Raw genomic sequence first — 13,667 nt, 5'->3', positions numbered from 1 at the left:
CAAGTCAGATGCCCCTCAGTGGATGAGTGGATCAAAAAAAAATGTGGTACATAGACACAATGGAATTCTATGCTTCCATGAGAAAGAATGACATTGCCCCATTCATAAGAAAGTGGAAAGATTTGGAAAAAAATTTATTAAGTGAACTAAGCTAGACCCAAAGAAACATAGGCTGCATTTGTAATAACTAGAATGTGTCTATAAATCTACAAATAAATCCAATGGATAGTAAAAGACAGATATAACACTCTAAACATTAACATAGTAAGAACAAAAAAGGATATTCTTAGGAGAAGATAGCAAGGGCTCAATAGTTATGTGCATATGATCATATAAAATGGTGCTTATCAAAATGAACTCCAAGAAATAGAAACAAGAGGTCTTATAAGGTACTGATTGTGATTCTTTTTTCCCACCTTTTGTCTTTCTTGTTTAAACAAGAAAAGGCCAAGGGATAGGTTGAGAATGCTGGAAGGGGTGACTTTGATCAAGATAAATTGTATTCATAAACTGCTTTGTTAAATGGCAACTCCTATGTATAACTACTTGAAGATAACAAAATATTTGAAAATAAATGTACTCTTTACCTGACTTATGTACCTGAAACTCCTCTGTACATCTCCTTTACAATTAAAAAAAAAATGTTTATGGGAACCAAAAAGCCTAAGATTGATTCCAAACTCTTTCAAAATTCACACTTAATCACTAACAAAGTCCCTCTGATTCCACCAGCATATTAAACTCTTACATGTTCCTCTTCAACTATCTCCTTGTTTTACTAATGCTTTAGTTCAGCCACCAATATTCTTCCATTACTATGACAGGAATTAAGGGGGATTGAAGGTCCTTTCAGATGATCTCCGAGCTTCTGGCAGAGTGAACTAGTTGTTTGGGTTTTTCTTTTCTTTTTTTATTTTTTTAGAGTGAATGAGTTGATGGCACTTACTCTTCAGGTTAAAAGTTTATGATTTCCCAAGACTCATAAAGCATAATCTTGAAATCCCCAGAATAACACAAAAGGTACTCTGGACCCAAAATCTCATCCCATCTCTGTTGTTCGTATGTCTTATTTTCTAAGTTTGATTATCCTACTGTAAAAATCTATTTTTGTACTCTTAATTATCACATCTTTGGTCATGTTTCTCTTATTGAAGCTGGTGCATACTGATTAGTTTCTCAAACCCTATTCAAACTTTACCTTCTTGCTTTTCTCTATTATTAACTGTTTTGTATATTTTTTCAAAGTATTAGACTTTTATATTTGTTTTCTTTGTAGACAGGAAATTCCTTTGACAAGGGCCACATCTGATTCATAGTCACACATCATAGCATTTAGCAAAGAGCTTTGTAAAATAGAAGTTCAGTAAAATTTTGTAATGTGAATAATTAACTTCTGGGACATTTAAAAATTTATAGTAACTTCTATTAGGCAATTTGCCCAATCACCAAGGACATTAGGGTATTTTTATAACTTATGGGTTGTATTATCATAGTATCTTATCCTATAATATTGTTAGGATCTCATTACAAATAAGAAGCTATTAATTATATCTCATAATGCAGTTGATAAGAGGAAGATATAAATTTAGAGTAAATCATTGTGTGTTTTATTAGGAATGTAATTTATGTGTTTTCATCCACTTATGGTTCCTGAAATTGCTTAGTCTCTTGTCATATAAAACAGTAACACAGTAATATAGCAACAGTTATTGGTTGATATACTCTGTTTGATTGGGTGACACATGTATGCATAGTCACTTGGATATGAGGGTATGCACACACCTTGTCCCAAATTAAAAGTAGTAGATTGAGGAACTTTTAAAAAATCAGGCTTATTTCTTTCAAAGTCAGAAATAGTACTAAAACCAAGAATAACAATTATTCATTCCCCATCTCTTGAATTACTTTAAAATACTCTAGTTTTTAACTCAATATTTTCAGGTTTCTCCCAACAAATAATATTCTCTGGCTTATACTGGCTAAATCATGAAGCTAAATTGAGAAGGCAAAGGGCAATGTTTCCATGTATACCTCCAAGTTCCTGTTCGGCTTTGGTCATTAAAAGCTAGATGTCATGAATAGCAGAAATTATCTGCTACACTATTTTGTGAGTGTATATGTGTGAATGTGTGAGAGTGTGAGTATTGGAGCTGACTAAAGCCATTGGGTGCTGACCCTTAACTTTTACACTCAAAACTGGTGCTCTAGAACTTGAGCTATATAGACTTTCCCTTCTGGCTTTTTGGTGATTCACTGGAGATAGTCTCACAGACTTTCCTGCTAGAAGGCTTCAAATCATGATCCTTGGATTTCAGCCTCCTGAGTAGTTAGGGTTACAGTTATGACTCACCAGTGCTTGGCTCCACTACACTTTGAAGCTTACTTTTACTACACCTGCGCAGATTACGTTAAATTCTAGACAGTATGACTTTTCTCTGGCTTTTCAGCAGATACTTCTGCATTGAATTGTCCAGAAAACAATAGTATGGGTGACAAATAAAAGAAACAAGAAATAATTAAATCAGAGGGTCACATATTTTGACAAGAATATTTATTTATTATTGAAAAATACACAAAAGGCCAAAGGTTTCTTAGCTGCTGTTTCCCCACAGTACAGCAGGGTATTTTAAGAAAGGAACATACTATTTGTATATAGCAGTTTACATTTCTAAGGCATTTAGGCTTAAGAGCAGTAGGCTCTGCGTTCCTAGGTGTGCTTACTTGAGTTACAGTATATTGAAGCACACCAGGCAGACAAAAGATTTTAACCCATACAGTAACACTTGTAGGTGATTGTGTCTTTATATCCTTTCACCTCCAACTTTCTGTTTCCCCATGTGTTTTGAATTGTTCATAGAACACTGGTAATAATTGACTCTTCAAGAGTTTGCTTACATCAACATGAATAGGACATACCAAACACAACAACTGCATGGACAGGTTCTGTCTCTGACCCAAATGAGGCTCCAGTAAGAAAAACACTGATTTGCAAAAGGCACAGTGGAGACAGGTTTAATGCATTAAATATAACATGAATCATTCACAATAACAAGTTTAGTGTTTCAGGGAACTTTTGTTAATACAACACAGTTGGTCACACAAAATACAAATGCTTCTGTTGATTTGTCTTGGCAACTCAGAAACATCAACAGTGCTAACAGTTTAACAGCTTTGTTCTCATCTGACAGAAAATAATGGCAGTTCTGCAAGGCAAATGTTAAACCTGACCGTATGTATTTATTAATTCCACAGTGTTTTGACAGATTAGAAGGGATGGAACTCAGAGGATGCTGACACGCTGGCTGAGGGCTTTCATCTCTCCTTCTTCAGTCTCAGGACTGTCACTGTGGCTAGCACTTGGATCAATCAGGTGTGGGGGGTACTGTAGCCCCTGCTCTCCTGCATACTGCTGCCACCTCGAGTCATCACTCTCATGGGTGATGTAGCGTTCTCCCATTTTGCATTCCAGCTCTCGTAAATCTAACCAGGTCTGATAGTCCTGCAGAAACAGTCCAAAATATTACCCACAGAGATCACTACAACTCAACAAACTGACTACTAGGTTGTCAGCTCCCACCACTGTGAGTGATCTTTTTTCTTCCACTCTAATAGTGTGGCATTATTTGTCACATGTCCTCAAGAGACAGCATCAGTACTGAGGCCATCCTTAGCTTAACCTTTGAAAATACAAGTACTTATATGAAAAGGTGGCTAATAGCTGAAAAGGTGGCTAATCAATGCTCGTAGTCAAGCAATCAGGATGTTGACGTTCTTTTGGAAATTCATGCCTACAAAATATTCCTTCAGGATTTCAGAGTATCATTTTTTCTAAACTTTCAGGTCAACGTGAAAAATAACTAATATTTAAGAGAATACATGTCCACGCTTTGCATTTGCATCTATTTGTACCCACGCAGAATAACCCTCAGGATTTAAAAACAAATGAGTTTCTAAATGAGTACAGGGCATGACTAGATGGGCATCTGTTGGGACATTTATCAAGATCACAATACAGATGCTTGTGAAATCTGGTCGTCTGAGTTCTGTTATGATCCTTAGGATTAAAAAAGTAAAACTGTGTGTGTGTGTGTGTGTGTGTGTGTGTGTGTATGTGTGTGTGTGTGTGTGTGTGTGTGTGTGCATGTGTCCCACATCTGTCTCTGTCAAATTTCCTGTTAGAACAAGAAGGGTTTAGAAATTTAAGACTGTTAGTAACTCCTAGGAGATTGCATGTGCTTTGGGAAATGCATTAATATTAGGATAAATACACTTTTGAAAATGTGACAGGAGATTTCTACAGTGGGAACTGAATTATTCTAAGTATTTGGAAACTCATACAATGGAGAAAAATAAGTGACTAATTTTACCTGTAACCAAGGGTGGCTCAAGGTCTTATCCACACTGTAGCGCTTTCTCATTTTTACTTGCAGCAAATTATTGATTAGGTCAATGGCTGAAAAGATTAATTATTGGGAAAAATAAATAAATGACAAATACAGAACAAGTGCATAATTCATTTACAGTTTATACCGCATCGGCTGTTTTAGAGTTAAACGCAGGGACGGTAGCAGTTATTCAGACTTGTAAAATGAGTCCTCAAGAATTCTAAAGCCTCACTCCTCTTTTACTTTTGGGTATTATAAAAATAAAGGTAGAAATAACTAAGCATTACTAGTAATAGAATCTATGTGAGTTTGATGTGAATTTTCATTGGTCTGATATTTAATATTACTTTATTTCAGATATTAAAAGTGCCTGAAGTTCATTAAATATATGTCATTTAATTATGTCTTATATTAAAGTCAAGTTAACACTAATATTCAAGATAAAACATTTATTATTTAGTGCAAAATGCATTTGATTTCAATATACCTAATTGTTTTCCTAGTCTTGAATTAAATTACAACACTTGGATATGATATATGGAAAAATACGATATAACATGGATATCTTAGGGTAACATTGTTAACTAAAGAAAATGAATTGTCCAAAGCAAAGCATTTTTCTCTTTACTTTGTATTATATCAGCCCTCACTGACTTTTGTTGGGGAAGGAGTTTTCTCAGAGGACTTAGAACTGCAGTCCATTCAGCTGGTATAATGCCCTACCTTTAGTTGGACAGCTATTCATGGGATGTAGGAAGAAAAGATGACTTTGTTTTTAGAGTTATCTATAAAACATTCCAATTACCACAGCACCATGGGATGGAGTTCTTACCCTCCTCTAGAAATTATTTCTTCAGCCTACACTGTTCATAGTTCATTATTAAATCACTCTTACACTTTACTTATTCTTACATACTTTGATATTTGTTGCTTTTCTCATTTTCTTCTACAAAAGAACTAAGTAAAATGTGTCAACGTGGTGAATTCACATACATTTCAGAGATTTAATTCTCACTTTGACCCACCCTGACCATCAGATCTGAGGAATGAATTTAGCAATCAAAAACTGTAGACAAATAGGCAGATTTTGTTTGATTTTCTTTTGTGTGCCAGGTATGGCTTGTATTCAGGGCTTAGGCATTAGGGTTTTTTTGCTCATGTCTGGCACTCCAACACTTGAAGCACAGCTCCACTTCCGGCTTTTTAAGTGGTTGATTGGAGACATGAGCTTTCCTGATGAGCTGGTATAGAACCATGATCCTCAGACTTCAGTTTACTGAGTAGCAAAGATTACAGGCATGAACTACTGGTGCTCAGCCACATTTTTTTTAAAAAATGAGAATTAACTAACTTTCACAACCACAGAGAACTTTGACAGACATTACTGATTACTCTATTGTTTGGTTAGCCTCAACCTACATGGATCTGAAAATACAGACTATTGCCTGAAGCGGAGACACTAAGATTGTCACACTGACCCAGAATGATTCAGAATCTTCCTTGCTATCAGCCATGAGAAGTGACTTCTAGTGTGTTCTGTTAATCTAGAATTATACAGCTTTGGTACTAATATACAAGTTTTTGCCCCTACTGAAGAGTTGTAGGATCAAACATTAGAGAATTCTTTGGTTGAGGAAATCAATGCAGTGGCACACATTTTCATGTCATGTGTGCCTCTACAGTCTTGCTTCAGCTAGGATTCCTGAGAAAACACAATACTTAGTACAATTTCAGATTCCAAGCATGTGTTCTCAGAGAGCTTTTGAAAGTATAGTTCTCTCTGTGAGCTGTGTATTGGGCATATGCTTTAAAACAGCCATTCACATGATTTACTCACTGGTGAGTAAAGTGCACCTTCCATTCTGGCTGCTGGAGGATGAGGGGTGAAGAGAAAGCTTGCATACTACTGTAAGCACGCTGCAGCATTACACTACCCCAGACGCCGCAGGGAATAAATACACGTTATTAATTCACTAGTTCTGCTTTGAATTCTGTAATTAGGCAGGTAGGGGTACAGTAACTCCATAAAAGGTTTGGTTAGTGCCCAAATGGGCACCAGCAGTGAACTACACCGCCTAATGGGGTGGAAATACTGCTAGAGGAGAAGGCAGAAGTGGCTGGAAAGAAATGGACTATGTGAAGAAGGAAAATGGTTCTTCGGAATGAAGCATAAATCCTAAGTCTAACTGTGCCATGATATCCTTGAGAACAGAATACGTACAGCAAAGCAATGTTGTGCCTCCAAGAGAAAGCAGATTAGGGCATCAGAAGAGAACTAGAGGTGATATGTATGTGCATAAATACTTATGTGTATTAATACGGTCTGGGGCTCTTAAAACCACAAATCAGAAATAATTTAATATGAAATGTTAGAACTTGTAGTTGGATATTGGGACCTTGAGATTACTGAGAAAAGAGGTCATTATTGTTAGTGAAGAGTATACACTTACTTGTCACTGTTTCGAGAACTCTCAAAGCATCTTTATTAAGTCTCAGAAAACTCAGCATGAAATGAACGCACAATTCAAATGCCTTTGACTAAATCTATTTTTGTAAAGAGATGTAATGTCTCCCTTCCTGTCCTCTCCTTTCCTTCACTCCCTTTCCTTTCCTTCATTTTCCCTTTCCTGTTACTCTTTTCTTTATCTCTTTCTCTCTCCTTCCCTTCTTGTTTTCAAGTTCTCTTTATCAGCCATGTCTAAACTGCTACAATACTCATATCGTAAAGAGTTCCTTCCTCACATGTATAAGCCAATCACTAACCTACCATTCACCAGATTTTACCTGAGTAATTACTGGTGGTAATTGATTAGGGGAATCAAAGGTTTATCATTATGAAGCACTGGCCCTGAAGAGCTACCAAGCTAATTACAAAGGCAAAAGGTGGAGGCTCTTGCCTTCCCCGCCTCCAGAGATCCTATGAAAGTATAGTAAGTCTTCACCTTTAATTAATATTCTATTTACACTTAAAAAATTAGCCTCTTACAGCTTACCCTCACTAGTCCTATTTGTGTTGTAGATATAAAGAACTGACTCTTCTATGTGACACTCTTAAAGTCTTCAGTCCCAGTGTTTTCCCTTAACCTTATCTTAGTTCTTTCACTTGTCTTTTATTCAGTCTCCTGTACAGCCTTGTTTTAATGCTCACTACCATTTTTTCCAATCCTTGTTATAATTCCATGATCATTAGTTACCAGAATTTTGCTCATTATTAAATGAGAGGTTAATAATGAGCTCTCTCTTCCTCTCTCTCTCTCTCTCTCTCTCTCTCTCTCGCTCTCTCTCTCTCTCTCCATTGTCTAGGACTGAAGGTTTTTCATTTTTACAAACATTTTTACATCCTTATTCTTCCTTATTTCTTATAATAGCTCTATGAGACCAGTTACTATTTTTTATTTTGTAGAAAAGGAAAAACTGAATGCTCACAAAGCTATGTAGCTTGGTGAAAGCCAGATTGCTCCTAGGCAATGAAGATAAGATGGAAACCCGGAGGTTCTGGGTATAAAGGTTGTTTTCTTTTTTATTTTTTGGATTCATATTTTTTAAATAAGGTTTTTATTGTGAAAATACTGTACAGAGGGGCTACAGTTACATGAGCAAGGTAAGGAGTACATTTCTTATCCAGCATTGTTGCCTCCTCCTTTGTTTAACCCTGACAAACAAAGTTATATTATAACATTAATTGACCATAATAATCTCAATATTTAATTGTTTTAGTCATGAACATTAAATTCCTCTTAGTTTACTTTTGTACCATACCTTTCTGTACTGGAATGCAGAGGGGTGTGTGTGTGTGTGTGTGTGTGTGTGTGTGTGTGTGTGTGTGTGTGTGTGTGTGTGTGTGTGTGTGTGTGTGTGTGTGTGTGTGTGTGTGTGTGTGTGTGTGTGTGTGTGTGTGTTTGTCATTGCAGACTACATTTCATAAGACATGATCTCCTTGCATAAGAGAATGAATGTCACTATCTTTCACATTGAATAAGTTCAGACTATATATTAATAGATTAATTATTATATTATATTATTATAATATATTAATCAATTTATTATAAACAGTTCCTGCTGGCTCTATTAAATATCAGGTCTCTAATGGACAGGTTTGCTAATGATTCTTCAAGCAAGGCTTATAACAAGTAATATTTCCTTTCAGCCCTTATCATCTCTTCCAAACGCTCTGGTAGGAAATTGGTAAATCACCTGTCGAAAACTAAAGCTAGATCCTTATATGTCACCCTGCACCAGAATCAACTCCAAATGGATCAAAGACCTCGGAGTCAAAGCAGACACCCTGAAAACATTACAGGATGGAATAGGAGAAACCCTAGGTCTCCTTGGAACAGGCTGAAATTTTCTTAATAGAGACCCAGAAACACAACAAATCAAAGAAAGGTTGGACAAATGGGATTCCATGAAGCTGCAGAGCTTCTGCATGGCAAAGGGCATAGCTAGCATGATCAATAGAAAGCCCACGGATTGGGAGAAGATCTTCACTAGCCATACAATGGACAAGGGTCTCATATCTAAAATATACTTGGAACTCAAAAAATTAAATACCCAACAACAAATCCTCAAAGAAACAACTGCCCAATAAATAAGTGGGCTAAAGTTTTAAAGAGAAACTTCTCTGAAGAGGAAAGAAGGATGGCCAATAGACACATGAAGAAATGCTCAACCTCCCTAGCCATAAAAGAAATGCAAATCAAAACAACATTGAGATACCACCTCACCCCAGTTACATTGGCTATAATCAAGAACTCTAATAACAGATGTTGGAGGGGATGTGGACAGAAGGGAACCCTACTTCATTGTTGGTGGGAGTGTAAACTTGTTCAACCACTTTGGAAAGCAGTATGGAGGTTCCTCAAGACTCCACATAGCACTTCCCTATGACCCTTCAAGTGATTTATTATAATCAAGAGGCATCAGTTCTTGACATAATTCATCTACTGATAATCCTTAAAAAGAAAGGGTGGTTATTTTGGCATAATGTATTTCTAGTAAGCTACAATTGATTAATAATGAATTTTAATTTCATTCTAAGGGCCAAGATTTGTTTTGTACATGTTTGCCAACTATTTATTGAATCATGCATTTTATTTGTTTATTTATTTACTTTTGTACTAAGGCTTGAACTTAGGGCCTGGAGCTTCTGTCTTGCTTTTTCTGCTCAAGGCTGAAGCTGAACTACTAAAGCTACACCTTCACTTCTGGCTTTTTGCTAAACAATCAGAGACAAAAGTGGCTTGCATTTAACTATCCAACCTGGCTTTGAACTGTGACCCTTAGATCTTAGCCTCCTAAGTAGCTAGAATGATAGATGTGAGCCAGTGGTGTCCAGCATTCTATGGTTTTGTTAGGAATAAATACCAAGATTTTTGCAGACTGATTTCAGGTTCCATTCTTTCTCTTTTTAAGAAAGTCATACAACTAGCCTACCTTAAGTATCCTAGTATCTGTCTTATTTTACCCATGGTTTATGTAAAGATCATATCATTTAGCATCTTCAGTATTCAATATTTATCCATCTATGTCAGCTTACAATTGTTCAATTTCCTCCTCAGGTGCTAGCCTCCAGAGGCGTTTGCTAAGGTAATTCATTAAGAACAATGCAACAAAGCAAGACAAATCAGCTGTCCCAGAAGAGCGGATAATCAGAAGAAAAACCCAAATGGAGTCATAACTCTAGTTCAAACACAAAATTCAAAATCCAAAATTCAAACCTCTGACCCAGAAGGAATATTGGTAAGGTTGGTATGTTTTTGGAACTGTGAAGAGGAGGAAGAGAAGATTGGGAGAGACGGGGACAAAATTGGACTGGTCCTTGAATTCCTCTCAAAAGTAAAGCAAGGAAGAGAGAAAACCTGGTCTTGCCTGAGAGATACTAGAAGAGAAGAAGATGATTGCTGCTGGTTGAGCAGAAGAACGGGAGATCTATATTTCCCAGGTCTGGACAGGAACCTGGTCACTTTGGGATCTACAAGGGTCTGCAGCCCATGAGCTATCTGGAACCCATGAGAAAAGGATACTTGAAGAAACAGAGAATGCCTCAAAAATTTTAGCTATCTTACCCCTTCTACAAAAATCATAAAAGGCTATATACAAATATGCAGATTTAACAGGGCAATGTATGGTGCAACATAGTGGCTGGTCTTTGTTTTTGGGGGGCAATACAAGATGCCCTTTGGAGGAGTTGGATTGAGATTAGGGTCCAAGGGTCCAAGCAGTACATGAAATAAGAGGTTTCTAAGCTCTTGGTACATTCTTTTTGTTTCACATCCTGTTCCCTTACTCTCTCCCTTGATGGTCTGTCTCCCCACATCTCCTAATCAGGAGTAAAAGACAATGGGCAGTTTCTCTTCTTCGCAGTATGTATGATACCAATGTTTTCAAAGAGTGTTACGATTGTTTGCTGACAGCAATCAGTCTTTCTGGTATTCTGTAAATCTTGTTCTTTTATCCATCTTTAAGTTCCACCCTCTACGCCCATCTTAATAAACATTGTCTTAGATATAAACTCTCCTAATCACATAGTAACTATGTGGGAAGTCTGCTGACTTTTTTTTTTTGGTTGTCACGGCTTGAACTCTGGGCCTAGCACTGTCCCTCTGCTCTTCAGCTCAAGGTGAGCACTCTACTAAAGCTACAATGCCACTTCCAGTTTTCTGGTGGTTTATTGGCAATAAGAGCCTCATGAACTTTGCTGAATGGGCTGGCTTTGAACCACAATCCTCAAGATCTCAGCCTTCTGAGTAGCTAGGATTATAGGAGTCAGCCACTGGTGCCTGGCTGTCTGCTGACTTCTTAATGGAAGATATATAATGGGATGATGTAGCTTCATTTTTTTCATCTTCTGTTTTTCTTTTTTTATTGTCAAGATGATATACAGGGAGGTTTCAGTTACATAGTAAGGTAATGAGTACATTTCTTGTCAACCTTATTACCCTTTCCCTCCCTTTCCTTCTACTTTCTTTACTCCCCCACAACAAGTTGTACAGATTATTTCCAACATATTGTCTTGTGTATATCGCTTTTGTATTGGTTCCCCCTTGTCCTTTGTCTCACCATTTTGTTGTTTTCTCGTCTTCTCATCACCAAATCCTTGAGTGCTTTCTAAAATGTCCTTAGCTATGGACTCACAGTTTCTTAAACATTGAAAAATGAAAAAAAAAATCTACTGTTTGAAGCCTAACGTTTCTTTTATGGGTTACAACACATTTTTGGCTAACAACTTCCTATGCCGAAATTTTTGTCTCTCCCTCATCAGTAAAAAGATTAAAATGTCTAGAAAGCAAAAAGAAAATTTTATGGATATTCCCTTTGAGCAGTTAGGAGAGCTGAAAGTAATGTAGCCTATTTGCCAGATCCTTGGATGAGACAAAACTAAATGGTATATGCAGACGCTTAAGGTTTTCTTTTATAATAGAAAATGTTCCATTAACGTATAGTCTTATAGATTCTATTTCCTCTGCAGAATTTTCTGTGAAACTGTACCAACTATGCTGCAGCCATTCTTAGTGTCTCACAAATACTGTGTATATATAAAACTATTTATGTGTTTGTAACAACTTGGGCCATTGCTAAAGGAAGGATATTCAAAGCTTAAAGGAAATCCTACAAAATGCACAGCTAATGGGTTTCTCAGTCACCTTGAATCTTCTTATTTCAGTAATTTCTGTCTCACCCTCTCCTACCATTAGAGTTTAGCTCCTTTGATAGTGCACATATTAGATATATCGGGCTTTATTTGCAGTAAATTTTATATATCTTGAATTAGAGACACATCTAAACTTCATTTAGAAAATTGTTTGATAAATACCATTTTGTAGCTTCAATACATTCATTAGAAATTTAAATGGCCTTTTTCTCAGCTTTAAGTTTTAACACCCATCGTGTGGGCATATGGTTTGTATACTTTGGCTATAAATATTCCCGAGTAGTAGGACGTCACAACTCTGCAGAATGCAACAGACCATAGGATCAGGAGTTATTTCTCTCAGAAAGTCAGAATGATGCTGATAATACACACAAAGCAGGCTGTTCATAGTATTTATTTTACAGAAGGAACATTATTTATGACTCCTCAGGGCTGATTTCCTTTTGTCTAGACACCGTACCTTTTATTTTTCTGTTTTTCTATCCTGTCTTTTCTTTACCCTCAAGTTACTCTGGTTCATACTTTCAAATTAGAAACTACATCAGAACAGTCAATTTTTGGATGGAGCTGTCACCCTTTATCAACCTCCAGTCCCTGGGCCTTCATGCCAGTTTTTTCCCCCCCCTCCTTTTCAATTCAGCTTTACTGTCCTCTTCAGTGTAGCACTTAGTACATCTCTCGCCTTGCTTTGCTTCATGCTGATGGTAAGTTGTGTGTTTATTTTAAAAATCGTTTTGCAGCCCTTCACATTCCAGCTCTCAGCCCAGCATGCCGTTGCCCAGCAACACTAACTGGGACGCTCCTCTCAGGGGCTGAAACCAGAGGCTGCCAGCAGCAAACAAGGCCACTGGAAATCATCATCTCACTCATTCCTGAGTCAATTACCGGAATCCAATGAAGTGCAAGACCTTTTGAGACTCAAGTCGGTGTCTCCTTTTTTCAGCTCTTTCCCTTGGTAAAAACTTTTCCTATCAATAGTTACTCCCTTCCTTCACATTCAATTTCATTTTCTCCTGATGGCTGGCAATGCGATTTGAGAAATCATGAATTGTTTCAACACAAACAAACAGAACTTACCAACCCCATGTCCAAACAATTTAAAATTTGGGTAGAAATCAAAATATAGTTGTTATTCTTATGGGCTCAGAATGGATAATTTTTTCCATTTATATTTTACATAAAAAGCCTTTGAAGACTTGTTTTTCAATACTACTGGTATTGTTATGGTTTTTTTTTAGGAGAGGTGGAGTAGGGGTTGGTTGTGAGGCTTGAACTCATGGCTTATATGCTGTGCCTGAGCTCTTTTGCTCAAGGTTAGTGCTCTACCACTTTGAGCCACAGCGCCACTGATGGTTAATTGGAGAGAAGAGTCTCATGGACTTTCCTACCCAGTGGGCTGGTTTTGAACCACAATCCTTAGACCTCAGCCTCCTGAGTAGCTGGGATTATAGGCTACCAGTGCTGTTGTTTAATATACATAAATGCTTTTATACCTGACAATGGTGTTAATATCAACCAAGTAATACTAATATTAGCATTAGTGGTTCATACTAATATTAGTATGTAAAACAAAATCAAAGATCACTTGAAAGTCTTTAGAGGCCTCTGATTACTTATTCTTATTCTTGGAA

General features: G+C 36.9%; 1 protein-coding gene across 2 annotated transcripts in view; it reads right to left on the bottom strand.

Moving 5' to 3' along the window:
• Positions 1–2,996: 2,996 nt before the first annotated feature.
• Prkd1 (protein kinase D1) overlaps positions 2,997–13,667 on the bottom strand; it is a 325,743-nt gene continuing 315,072 nt past the window's right edge. For both annotated transcript variants that reach the window (XM_042677421.1, XM_042677422.1), the window contains exons 17-18: positions 4,368–4,453; positions 2,997–3,499 (exon numbers count right to left, since the gene is read on the bottom strand). In XM_042677421.1, the coding sequence (XP_042533355.1) occupies positions 3,281–3,499; positions 4,368–4,453 (305 nt within the window). In that variant the 3' untranslated portion in view covers positions 2,997–3,280. The remainder of the gene's footprint in view (positions 3,500–4,367; positions 4,454–13,667) is intronic.

This window comes from Dipodomys spectabilis, unplaced genomic scaffold, assembly GCF_019054845.1.
Source record: "Dipodomys spectabilis isolate Male_0828 unplaced genomic scaffold, ASM1905484v1 ptg000038l, whole genome shotgun sequence".
NCBI lineage: Eukaryota > Metazoa > Chordata > Mammalia > Rodentia > Heteromyidae > Dipodomys > Dipodomys spectabilis.
This window is presented reverse-complemented; position numbering and strand designations above follow the sequence as displayed.